The sequence below is a fragment of the Trachemys scripta genome, chromosome 7 (assembly GCF_013100865.1).
Source record: "Trachemys scripta elegans isolate TJP31775 chromosome 7, CAS_Tse_1.0, whole genome shotgun sequence".
Lineage (NCBI taxonomy): Eukaryota > Metazoa > Chordata > Testudines > Emydidae > Trachemys > Trachemys scripta.
The window spans coordinates 31,092,723-31,105,405 of NC_048304.1; the positions used below are offsets into that span (position 1 = coordinate 31,092,723).

The window sequence follows — 12,683 nt, forward strand, 5'->3', positions numbered from 1 at the left end:
GCTCAGCAGAGTCAGGGCATTGCAGAAAAGGGACTTTATTACAATTAAAATAGCAAACAAACTAACCTTGATGAAGAGCAAATATACATGTCAAGGGAGAGCTGGTGTCCAGAGACATTGCCCTTTAGAGCAAGCCATATAGCAGTTGGAGAGAACCAGTTAGTCCCACTAGAACTACTGGGTGCATGCCCAGTGCTGGAACCTGTCACTCCACGCAAGGAAGAGTCCCGTCACCATTTTGTGCCACTCAGGAGGGCACTGGAGGATGCCTCTAGAACTGCCCCATGCTTACCTGCTTCTGCCACCCTGTGCAAGGAAAAGTCCATTCCTTAGCATTCACTGTAATCTTCTAGCCAGCCCAGTCCATGGGGGTTCAGGTAAGTGGAGAGTCAGTCAGAAGGAAGACTGGATTATCTCACTGGGGCAGCCCCACCACCCCATGCAATAGTTCCTTCAAACACACAGGGCCCAGTCCAGTCCATTCAGTTTGAGCAGAGCCCACAAGACTCCTGGCAGTGAAGGGGTCAGGAGAGGACACTGTAGAGTGTGACGTCACCCTCTATCCACAGCTCTGTGATCCGGTCCCAGGAGAGCCAAGGCGTGTCATACTGTCCCAGGGGGATCCCGTTGAGTGCCAGTTTGAAACTCCCCTCCTCACAGACAAGCAGCAACTAGAAAAGGATTGGCAGAGAATGTGATGGCAGGTATGGACCAGATCCCCAGCTGGTGTTAATGAGCATCACTCCCTTGGAGTCAATGGAAACAGGACTACCCAGCTCAGGATGTGAGCCTGTATTTCTGTAGCAGTTACAACCCCCCCACTCTCTCCCCAGTTGGCTTGCTGAGATGCAGCCACCTCTGGAGTGGCACGCCACGCCACTCCCCCTCCCCCCCCCCCACATAGCTCTGCAGAGCTGCAGCCACCTGTAGGGAGGGAGGACAAGAGCCAGGGAACTATAACATGGGGTGGGGGGGGAGAAGATGGAGAGAGGATTCTGATCACAGGCAGACAGCATAGTTCCTTGAAGGACTGAGGTAGCCCAAGGGATGTAAGAAACTGATGCTCTGGGCTCCAGGTTCAACCCACCCTGCTTGAAATTTTTCAGGGGCAGTGGACCTGGGAGGAGGGGGCTTTCAGTCCTACTGATGAGCCGACAGGGCATGCTGACGGCAGCTACCCCAGCGCAGGTGATGGGGCTGCAGAGAACACGTGCAGAAGCCCTGTACTCTGTTCCTCCTCCCTGAGCTACATGCAGCCCCAGGTGACAAACAGGGGGTGCTGGATCTCCAGTGGCTGGACCCCCAGGAGATCCTCCAGGCAGTATTACAGCCATAGCCAAAGCACCCCCAGTGGCAGCAGGCAGTACTGCATCCTGTACTCCAAGTTACACATGATGATGTATTAGTCAGCCTGAGCCTCATCTGCTACCCTTGCAAGAGACAGACCCTGCTCCTTCTGTGCCAATAGAGCGTTACCTCAAAGAAGCGCTGGGGATGAAAGGGGAAGCAGGCTGCCACTTTCTCTGTGTGGCTCAGGGCCCCATCTGGGAAGGAGCTCCACATCAGGGCTCTGGTTCTGAAGCAGGTGCTGAGTCTTAGGGGCACATGGGACGGGTCTTCCCTCAGGCTGAGGCTGAATCTGCAGGGTAGGTTTAGCTCAGAAACATGGTGGTGCTGCCACTGGAAGGGGGGTGGGACTGGGAGTGTGTGTGTCACAGCTGCCCCCTGCTGGGGAGAGCATGTATTTATGGAACATGGTACTTTCCTCTAAGAGCTGCAGCCAAAGATCTTTTCACTGGTGCCACTCACCAGGATTCCCCTTTGCTTCAGCAAGATGGTCATGGGTTCCAGGCCTGCCCAGGACAGCAATTTATGCTTCTGCCTCAGCACAGTTTCCAGAGCTCCCTGAGGAATCCCTGGGCAGATCTCTCTGCACAGCACAAGCCAGAGGTCAGACTGGCTGATCAGAATGGTCCCTGATGAGTCACACTGAGTGCAGCAGATATGGAGCTGGGGGTTAGATGCTGGTCAAGGGGGAAGTGAGGTTTGGACAGATACTTACCCCTCTGGCACTGGGCAAACCAGTCCTCTCACTATAATGGTGTCTCTTGATGCAAGTCCACGGGGGAGCGGGTGGCAGTATGGCACAGCCTGCGGAAGGAAAAATCCAGGTGCCATTATTAGCCTTTAAGCCACAGGAGGGAGGAGTACAAGCCCCAGTGGGATCCTATGTAAGAAGCCATGGCGGGGGGGTGGGGGGAGAAGAGGTCTGGGATTCGGCCTGGGGTACCCCAAATTATCACTGGGACCAATCCAGCAGGCCCCCCACAATACAACCCTCCACGGTTAAAGCACAGCAGTACTGGCATCCTGGGCAGAAGTCCCCCTGCAGCCCCATCCCTCCGCACAGAACTTCTGCTAGCAGCTGCGACTTGCCCTCAAATTTCAGCCACCCTGTCAGATCAAACCCAGCTGCCTCACAGGTGCAGGAACCTGCCCGTTAGAGATCACAGAGGCAGGCTTCACTCACCAGCTTGGAGCTGTTTAGCTGCATTGGCTAAAGAGAGGAAGGAGAGGAGAAAAAGTTAAAACGACAGAGTTGCACTTGTGTGAGGACATGTCTGTTGCATGTGCACACAGTCCTCCGCTACCTGTGTGCACGGTGAGGGGTGAAGAGACCAGCACACCCCCCCATGCCCTCCTCCCCCGGAACGGTCTGTAGCTCAGAACCACCTGCATGGGGCTGCATGGACAATTCAGTGTCGGACAGACTGTTGCACTGCGCCAGCGATGCATTATTAGAGGCTGAAGACATTGGGCCAGATTGGAGGCTCTGGCATCAGTTGCATTCAGAAAATGGCACCAGGCACGGCACAGATCCCTAGATGGGTTGCTACAGGACTCAGGACGGTATGTCATTCCCTCTACGCTAACACCCTCTCCTCCCCTGATCTGTCAGCTAGGAGATGCAAAAGGACCATAGATTGGGAGCTCTTTGAGGCAGGGACTGGATTTTTGCCATGTGTTTGTACAGCACCTAGCACAATGGGGTCCTGGTCTGTGACAGGGGCTCCTATGTGCTACCACAATACGAATAAGGGAAGACAGCAAGTCCCCCCACCCTAGAATTGGCTTTGCCGGGGTGTATGGGGCTGGCCAGCAGTATAGATTGGGGGTGCGGCTGGGGCAGGCCAATGCTCTGGCTATTCTGCCCCCCCCGCAGAGCCCCATGGGGGTCATGGAAGCAGAGACAAGCCCAGATGTGCTGTGATCAGGGAGGGCTGGCTTAAGGACCCCTAAGCTGGCTTCCCTACTCAGCTGACACACCAGGGAATGGATAGTCCTCTGCTGAGCTATCCACAATGGGGCACGTGCTGGGATTTATCAGGGACAGACGCCTAAATTTAAGACCAAGAGTTCCCAGAAGGGCTGGCGATTTGGGGGTGCTTCATATTTCAGGGGTTGCTGCTCAACTCCAGGCACCTGATTTTCAAAGCGACCAGCACTGCCTCAACAATCAGACCTTGATGGGAGTGTCTATGGCCAGGCACCCCCTCAACGTCCCCAGGGGCTTTGGAAAACCTCAGCCATCTGCCCCTGCAAACAGACCATGGTTGTCTCATAGGAGGGAGGCTTGAGCTGGTGCCGATGATGGAGGGAGCACTACAAGGGAACACCCGCCGGCCCACTGGGTTGGTGCTGAGACGTTCAGCTGGACTCACATGAGCAACAGGGTACTCAGTTCGGCTGGCGTCAAAGGGCTGCCCATGCAGGAGAAAGAGAGAGTGTTAAGGACTGGGGTCCTGATCCGCAGCTGGCGTAAATCGGGGATCGCTCCATTGGCGGCCCTGAGGCCAGACCCCCAGCTGGTGTAAGTCGGGGTCTCACACCTCATCGCTTGTTGGCTGAGCTCATTGTGCACATCAGAGCTCTTTGCATCCCTCCATCCCAGCTCCCTGGCTGCCACTTTCCCATCCCTCCCGGCCCTCCCCTGCTCTTTCAGGGACTCCCTGCAACTCCCACCCCCTTTCTCATGCCAGGGGCTCAAGGTGTCCCCAACTGCCCCCATGCTTCTGTGTGCACCCTCATTCCCCCTATACCAGGGGCTCATTCTCCCCCCCCCCCGACAGAAGTTGTGTGCCCCCCTCCCTGCCCACTAACTCCCCTCCCTGATGCAGGTGCCCCATCGCCCTATTGGTTTGCCCCGCGGAGGGGATTACATTGCTGCGCAGGAAGGCCATGCTCTTCACCATGATGTCGCCAAACACCCCTACGGTGTCCACTCGGGCCAGGGGCAGGCGGGAGCGGTACTGGAGGAAGTGCTGCCCATTCACACTCACCTGGAGAGAGCGAGAGGGGAGGAGTTCAGCTCCCTGAATGGGCAAGATCTCAGCAGCCAGCTGGGGTAACCATGGTCACCAGGGCGTCAGAGGGGCCAGTGACACCAGCAGGTGTAATTCAGCTACATCTAGTTACACACGCTGAAGGTCTTGCCCCTTTTCTTTCCCCACCCCTAAGTTACTGGGTTGATGCTGCTCTCAGTCACCCTAGTGTAATTCAGGAGAGCCCCCGTGGAGTCATGCCAGTCAGACCTTGGGCTAAGCCAGCAGAGAGCCAGGCTCACTCCTGTATGTCTCCCCTATTCAGGAGCTGCCAGGGCCAGCATGGGCAGGCTGAGGGGCTGCCCCACCTTTAATGCCCCCCGGGCACAGAATAGCCAGAAGGGAGTCCTGTCCATGTCCTCTCCCTGTGCCAGGGCTGCTGCAGAGGAGCCAGCTCTGTACTTGGGAGCCCCCTGCACACACCAGAGCTTCTCCAAGGGGACCTTCCCCCCGCCCAGCTCCCCTGTGGCCTCCTTTGCACCAGCACTCACTGGTACTAAGGGGCTGCAGGGCAATGTTGGACAGGGCCCCTGGGACCTGAACTCCTGGTTGCGGGGGGGGGGAGGCACTGGGTGCACACCTGCCCCTAGGGGCTGATAACTGGGGTCAGAGACAGCCTGTGGCTGCTCCGTGCTTGGATCTCCATTAGGTGACCATCATCCCACTGCAGCTCCAGGTACCACACTGGAGCTGCTACCACCAGCACACTGAAGGCCAGGGAGGGGGGGGGAGAAGACCTGCCACATAGCCATGGGAACCCCCCAGCCTACCAGAATGGAGGGCTTGTAGCCATGGGAACCCCTAGTCCCCATTGGGGGATGGATGGGGACACATGTAGTAGCCACAGGAATGCCCGAGCACCCCAAGACCCATCCCACAAGGCTGGGGAAAGGGCCTGTAGATATGGGCAGGCTTGTGCCCACCCACTTCCCAGGATTTCCAATAAGGCCCCAACACCCAGCTACAAGCTAGGGCTCCACCCACCACTCCTCACCTGCACCTCATCCTGCCCAAAGAGGAAGAGCAGCTGGAAGGCCTCTCCCCTCTTGAGAGGGAGGTGGGGGAACTTGGTCTCCTCCAGCCAGCGCCCGTTCTGCAGGGTGTTGCAGATTACATGAGGCTGGGAGCGGAAGCGGGGATTGAAGTGGATGGCAATGTCTGGCCGGGGCATCACACTACAGCCACACTGGAAATCCACCTGGAACCTGGGAGACAGAGTACAGAGTACAGAGTGGGAGTGGGGGGGGACACTATATGGACTTCTGGGTTCTCTCCCCAGCTCTAGGCAATGACAAGGCTGACCCTGCTGGAGTCCAGGATATTTGCAAACCTGGGGCCTGAACCTCAAATTTGGGGGAACTAAGGTAGCTGTGAGAGGCACAGATGTACAAATACACCTTGAAAATAGGATGACGAAAACTTATCGCTGCCTTCACCTATCTGATGGCAATAGCTCTTATGCCTACTCCAAACCTTAGCTCCCTCTCGGAGCTAAAGACAATGAGAGTCAAGAGGTGGGACATCTTATCTGGAGAGCATTAATTAAGCTTCTGTTAAAATGCACAGTTCCCAGGGAAGGAGAACTGTGGTGCTGGAGAAGGAACCTTCCAGCTATTGCTAGTTTCTCAGATCTAAGACTCCCAAAATTTATTTACAGAAAAGACTTCATCTCATAGGCCTGCTCAACACTTAAACGTATCAGAGGGGTAGCCGTGTTAGTCTGAATCTGTAAAAAGCAACAGAGGGTCCTGTGGCACCTTTGAGACTTAAACGTAGATCGACCTAGCTACATCACTCAGGGCTGAGACAAGTGTCACACCCTGTGCGCTGTGGGAAAGTTGACCTAGCCCCTGGAGTAGACATGGCTAGGTCAAGAGAAGAATCCTTCCATTGGCCCAGTTACCGCCTCGTGTGGGAGTGGGAGGGTGGGGGTGGATTAGCTGCATCGATGGAAAAAAACCCTTCCCTTGCTGTAAGAAGCGTCTACACTATGGCAGCTGCAGCGTCATAGCTGTGCCATGATAGCACAGACATGCCGTTAGTTTACAGCAGTGGTTCTCAACTTATTGCCCTGGACCCCGCCACGTGCAGTGGGCCGGCTGCCCTGGGCCTGGACCCTGGAGCTCGCAGGGCCAGCCAGGAGCCCTGGACCCTCCCCCGTCGTGTGGCGGCCCGGGACCCCACTGCTTGCAGGACTGGGCAGCTGCCCCAGACCCCTGCTCCCTTGGGGCTAGCCAGGAGCCCTGGACCCCACCGGGTAGCCCGGACCCCTGCACGCCAGGCAGCTGGGAACCTGGCGACCCCGGCACGCTGGCAGCCTGTAGCACACAACTGAGCTGGGCCGCAGCTGTGTGCTAATTGGGCAGCAGGTTGAGAAATGCTGATATATAAAATATGTGCCCCAACTCCAAAACTATAGATCTGATTCACAGGCAAACAGGTCTGATTCATAAGGCAAACAGATCTACATCTGTGAACAATCTGTCGTGTTCCTCTAATGTAGTGTTTCATATCCTAGGATATGCCTTGAAAGATTTGAAATAAGAGTTCATCAAAACTGTACAGAACACATCTACCAGATTTAGACAAGGGGTTTTGTTACCTTTGTAAATGACTGTGAACTATGGGTCATGATCCAGTAGTGGGTCGCGGAATATAAGGCACTGGGTCACGGCAGCTCTGGTCAGCACCACAGATTGGGCTGTTAAAAGTCCCGTCAGCGGTGCTGCCTGGCTAACGCAGGCTAGTCCCTACCTGTTCTGACACAGCCCTGTGCCCCGGAAGTGGCCAGCAGCAGGTCCGGCTCCTAGGTGGCTCCACACACTGCCCCCTCCCCGAGCACTGGCTCTGCACTCCCATTGGCTGGTTCCCAGCCAATGGGAGCTGGGGGAAGGGATGTGCCTGCAGGTGAGAGCTATGCAGAGCCACTTGCGAGCCTCTGCCTAGGAGCTGGGACCTGCTGCTGGCCACTTCCGGGGTGCAGCGCGGTCTGCAGTGCCAGGACAGGCAGGAAGCCTGCCTTACTACCCCTGCTGTGCCACTGACTGGGAGCCGCCGCTGGTAAGCCCACGCCCCATCTACTGGACATGGGCAGAAGCAGCAGAGAAACTGAGAAAGCTGAAAGCCAAGAGCCACTTGGCAAGTGACCAATAGAAATCAGAGGATGGCCCCCTCCAATAAGCCCTGAAATCAGAGTATATAAAATTTAAGTCACCAGGTGGGACCCCGGAGTTTTGATGAATCCCCATGTGGGAAAGACCCCCCCCGCCTCATCCAGGGTCACAGGACTAACAAGAGTTAACTGAACCCACAAAGAATCTGCAGAATCCCCAGTGAAACCAGAGGTTTAACAGAAGCATCAGAAACGAAATCTCGCTGCAAGGATTATATTTCTTTTTCTGTTTTTAGCATTAATACCTGTAGGTTATCCTGCTGAGCCAACGCTCTTTAGCAAGACCTCAAGTAACCATAGTTTAGAGATTGTAACTATTGCTATAGGCATGGCCTCCTTCACAAGTCCAAGCAAACTGACCTAAGAGATTTGAACTATACATTTAAGCAATTGCTTTTGATATTCTAAACCAATCCATCCGAACAGCTGGGCCTGCTTCCTTCAGAGACAAATGCCTCCTTACTCCTTGGAGCGATACTGGAAGGGTGATAGGTGTGTTAGGTACTAAAGAACTGATGACATAAGTAAGTACAAGAAGAAATCTTGGTGATTTTCATTGTCCTTGGGCCTCAGCCATAGTCCGTCATAAGTGCTTGCAAGACAACAGTATGTGATCAGTACGTGCCTTAAACACTGGTGGTCTACACTTGATTAATGAATTATGCTGATATGGTTCTGAGTGAATAACTGAACTGTTGATTGGTTGAGAATAACCAGAGTGTCTCGGTTTAAGAAATATTATTCAAGTTAAAAGTTGACCAGAAAAGAACCCAGCACTGAATTAATTAGCTAATGCTCCCTGGACTCAATAAAAAGGGTTTATTCCATTAAATTCCATTCTAACATTGCCTATAACACATATCCAGTTGGTAAATCTAGTTTGTTAGATTTCAGCTTTAAAACCTACCTGGTACCTCAGCAAATTCATAAAATTAACCCCATTTCATGCTTAAACCACTTGTGTGAAGTGGAGCCACCCAGGGGCGCCTCTATTTATTTTGCCGCCCCAAGCATGGCAGTCAGCTGGCTTTCGGCGGCATGCCTGCGGGAGGTCTGCTGGTAACGCGGATTCGGCGGCATGCCTGCAGGAGGTCTGCTGGTCCTGCGCCTTCGGCGTACCCGCCACTGAATTGCCACCAAAGCCGCAGGACTGGCGGACCTCCCGCAGGCCTGCCGCTGAAGGCAGCCTGACTGCCGCCCCCCGTGGCTTGCCGCCCCAGGCACGCGCTTTGTGCGGTGGTGCCTGGAGCCGCCCCTGGAGCCACCCCAGAGCAGTTCTCACTCATGCTTCCCTGGGAAGAAGGGAATAGCTCAGAGCCCTCTAGCCTCTGGTCAAGGAGGGACGAGAACCCATAACTCCCTGCTTAGAGGCTGACTCTCCTGGAGTCCTGGGATTGCCCCTCCCCATCCCTTGGTAGCTTCAAACTGGAGCTGAGAGAACATTTTTGGCTGAAATTTTGGGTTTTGGGGAGGGAGGGGGAGGAAATGCAGATTTAGCAACACTAGAAGGTTTTGCCAAATTGTTCATTTTGGAAAAAAAAAAAATCAAAATTATTTTTTTGTTTTTTTATATTTTCTGTGATTTTTGGTTGGTTGGTTTGTTTTGAAGTTGCCTCTAATGTTATTAAATTCAAAGATGTTAAAAAAAAAAAAGATCAAAACCCAAACATTTTGTTTTGGCTCCAAGTAAGCATCCCCAAAGTAAGCGTTGACCCAAAACGGGTCATTTTGAAAATCACCAACGAAGTGGAAAAAAGCCCAGCCCTACTTTAAGCCGACTTTGTCTCCAGGAGTAAGTTAGAGCTGCCTCCAGGCTGCTCTAATCCATACCCCTCCCCAATGGCTCCTGTGAAGCAGATACTAGCTGTAGCATAATGCACTCTGACAATGGCTGAGGTGGGAGTATAACCCAGGTCTCCCAAGTCACAGTCCAGTGCTGTACCAACTATGCCATAGTTCCTCTGGCCTTACACCAGTCAGGGATTTCCATATAACAGGAGAGCATTTCCACCTACTTATGCTGCAAGAAAGACCTCAGTGTAGCTAAGAATCAGGCCCATAGAGTGGCATCATAGACAAAGAGATAGCTCAGTGGTTTGAGCATTGGCCTGCTAAACCCAGGGTTGTAAGTTCAATCCTTGAGGAGGCCACTTAGGGAACTGGGGTAAAAATCTGTCTGGGGATTGGTCCTGCTTTGAGCAGGGGGTTGGACTAGATGACCTCCTGAGGTCCCTTCCAACCCTGATATTCTATGATTCTAAAGGAAACTCTAGCTACAGCTCACCTGAGCACTGTAAAATCAGAGCGTTTAACACATTAGCTCTCAGCAGCCACTGAACTAGTGCATTTTCAATCTGACTGCAGGAGGGAGCCATGAATCAAGGCATTCGAGTAGGATGAGAAGCCCAAGCCCCAGGGAAATAGCCTTTTACCTTTCGGCCTCTGCAAGGACCACGCCCTGCACCAGAACCATCTTCCCACGGGTCAAGCCACCGAAGATCGTTGTGATGTACGGGAGCACCTGAAATGGACATGGGGTGGAGGAGAGGGACTCATATTGGTGTTGGAAATGGGAGAGTCTGGGAGCTCTGACTGATAACACTGGACTCTTGGGTTCTCTCTCCAGCTCTGGGAGGAGAATGGGATTTAGAGAGTTTGGAGGCAGGGAGGGGAGTTCTCATCTGTGCTCAGTTGGGGCTGGGAGACAGGACTCCTGGGTTCTATGCCCAGCTTTGGGAGGGGAAGAGAACAGCTAGAGCAGGGGTGCTGTGAATACAGATCTCCTGGATTCTATACCCAGCTTTGGGAGGGGAATAGGGTCTCATGGTGCCTTAAAACAGGAGCAGATTAGCTGGGGCAACAGAGTTAAGACACCCAAGTTCTATCTCCAATTCTGCTGCTGATTCACTGTGTGACCTTGCACAAGAAACCCTCACTTCTTCCCCTTTTTGTGCCTCAGTTTCCCAGGGTATCAGACACCAGTTATTGCTTCAGCTTAATAGCTAGTGGTCAGTGCTGTGATCTGAAATTCCTGGGCTAAGTAGATGGGGGGGGGGGGGGGGAAAACAAAAACAAACAAACAAACAAAAAAACACACACCAACAAAAAAACCCCACTATTCAAACCAAAAGCTATGGGGGTGTGGCAGGGGAGGTGCGATCAGACACACAAGGGTATTAAAATAATACAGACCCTAAGCCCCAGCCCTTCTCCCCATTGGTGACTGGCTAGTTGACCAGAGATGATTAAAAGCCAGAATGTTTTATATGAACCCCACTAAGCTTTGGGGAGACAATGGATTCAGGAGCTAAAAAACCCGCACCTTTTTGTACAGCAGATACCCGGATTTAGCAGAGCCAAAACTGAAACCACAACCCCGACCTCCTGAGCTAGGACTGACTTGATTTAAGGAAACTAGCAACCGCCTGCCTGGTCTCAGCTGAAGTTTCTGCACCTTACAGAGTCTCACATGATCAGTCCAGAAAGGATCAAGAGAAAGACATTTGTACAGAGAACAGCCCCGATGGCTGAAAAGTTTAGTGATAACCTGATTAGTCCCCTCCCCCCAAACAAACACACACAGCTGCACAGAGGAGCTTAAAATGAGATTCCAGCTAAACTAGTCACACATGCAGGCCTTGGGGGTTAACCCTTTAAAAAAAAAAAAAAAAAAAAAAAAAGAGAGTCAGGCTTTCCCTAGACTTAAGATCAAGTCCGAGAGTCCCTACTGCAGCAGGGACTCAAGCCAGCTTGCCAGGAAGTGAGGTCAGCTGTCAGATATTTGATAGCACCCATCTTGAGAGCCGTTGAGAAAACAAAAAAAAAATCCACAAAGTCCCGTTTTAAAGCAAATGGCAAGCACCCACCCTCTGGGCAATCAGAGTCTTTTGAGGGGGCCTTGTGTCAAGCACCCCAAGGTTTGAGACATTCAGAGATCAAATTGCCTCTTTTGGGCAAACAAAACACAACTTGGCCCCTGAGGGAAAGAGAGAGGAGGGTGATATTTAGCTTGGGAGCTCTCTGGGGCAGGGACTGCCTTTTTGTTCTGTTTGTACAGCACCTAGCACTGTGGGATCATGGTCCATAAGTAAGGCTCCTACCTGTTACCACAATACAAACAATGGGAGTGCAGGAGCTATATGCGGCTCTCAGATGCACTCTTTTAAACCTGGCTGGAGCCACTCCTCTTTCAATTCAATACCTTGCCTCTGGACTCTCACCCACCTAACACAGCATGATTCAGCTATAAGAACACAGGCCAGAAGTAGGAGTGAACTGATCTTTGATTTCATTGCATGCTGGCTGCCCCTGGGCACAGGTCACAGAGATTACTCACCGGGTGGAAAACTGGGGGCTGGAGGATGAAATCTACCGGAGAAGTGGGGCCCATGGCTTGAAAATCCTAAAACCCAACAGTTACCTTCAGCTTCCAGCAGGGAACCTTAGAACTTGGAGCAGTCACATGATGCAATCACACTGGGTGGAGAGAAAAATTTTAATAGCAACCCACACCAGCTTCCCTCCTAGGCAGATTTTGGTTCTTTCACACTCCATGCAGGGTCCTAGTGCCCTCTTCAATTATCGGGGAAATGCTGACAAAGATCTTCAGCTGGTGTTGACTGGCTTACAGCCATTGGCACCAGCTGAGGGTCTGACCCACTGAGTGTTTGGGCTGTTGACTCATGCAGTGTCATTAAAACTGAGTGTAAAAAAAATCATGAGTCCGCAATATTGCCCCCCCCGGAGTTCATAAATCATGAATCAGCTCCCTCCAAGAAATCATGAGCTTGGCTTAAAAATCACAAGGTTAGAAAAAAAACACAGTAATAAATGCTGGGTTTATTTAATTTACTTTCTGTTTATTTATTGTTTTTAAGCCCTTAGGGATCAAGCTTCTTTTGGCATTTGTAATATTTTAGAGGGGGTGGGATGACAGATCTCCCATGCAGAGAATTCAGCTGAGACTAGAAAAACTCATTTTACTTGGGATCTGAGGTGGAATGTGATAGCCGTATAGGATCCTAAGTTTGCTTGGAAGTCATGCTGCTTTTGAGTGAGGGTGGCTGGCTTTGCAACTAATGCACTACCTGAGGATGCAGGGCATCTGGTTCAATTCCCAGCTCTGCCAC

At 52.5% G+C, this 12,683-nt stretch overlaps 1 protein-coding gene across 7 annotated transcripts; it reads right to left on the reverse strand.

Moving 5' to 3' along the window:
* Nucleotides 1-19: 19 nt before the first annotated feature.
* LGALS12 (galectin 12) lies at nucleotides 20-12,033 on the reverse strand. Of its 7 annotated transcripts, none has more exons than XM_034777166.1 (9): nucleotides 11,975-12,033; nucleotides 9,987-10,075; nucleotides 5,377-5,587; nucleotides 4,221-4,340; nucleotides 3,723-3,761; nucleotides 2,531-2,557; nucleotides 2,063-2,151; nucleotides 1,477-1,639; nucleotides 20-671 (listed from the first exon to the last, which is right to left on the reverse strand). In XM_034777166.1, the coding sequence occupies exons 2-9, from the start codon at nucleotides 10,025-10,027 to the stop codon at nucleotides 525-527; spliced, it is 837 nt and encodes a 278-aa protein (XP_034633057.1). In that variant the 5' UTR covers nucleotides 10,028-10,075; nucleotides 11,975-12,033; the 3' UTR covers nucleotides 20-524. The 7 variants fall into 7 exon arrangements, 5 of the variants coding, with proteins under 5 accessions (XP_034633057.1, XP_034633053.1, XP_034633054.1 ...); XM_034777162.1 differs by having other exon boundaries at nucleotides 11,891-12,031; XM_034777163.1 differs by lacking the exon at nucleotides 2,531-2,557 and having other exon boundaries at nucleotides 11,891-12,031.
* Between the last annotated feature and the right edge of the window lie 650 nt (nucleotides 12,034-12,683).

Excerpts from the sequence above, each read along its gene's own strand:
- LGALS12 (XM_034777162.1), bottom strand. The coding sequence starts at position 11,944 with ATGGGCCCCACTTCTCCGGTAGATTTCATCCTCCAGCCCCCAGTTTTC. Across the intron at positions 10,076-11,890 it reads AGCCCCCAGTTTTCCACCCG|GTGCTCCCGTACATCACAAC; the intron begins GTGAGTAATCTC and ends TGTCCATTTCAG. Across the intron at positions 4,341-5,376 it reads TTGGGCAGGATGAGGTGCAG|GTGAGTGTGAATGGGCAGCA; the intron begins GTGAGGAGTGGT and ends CGCTCTCTCCAG.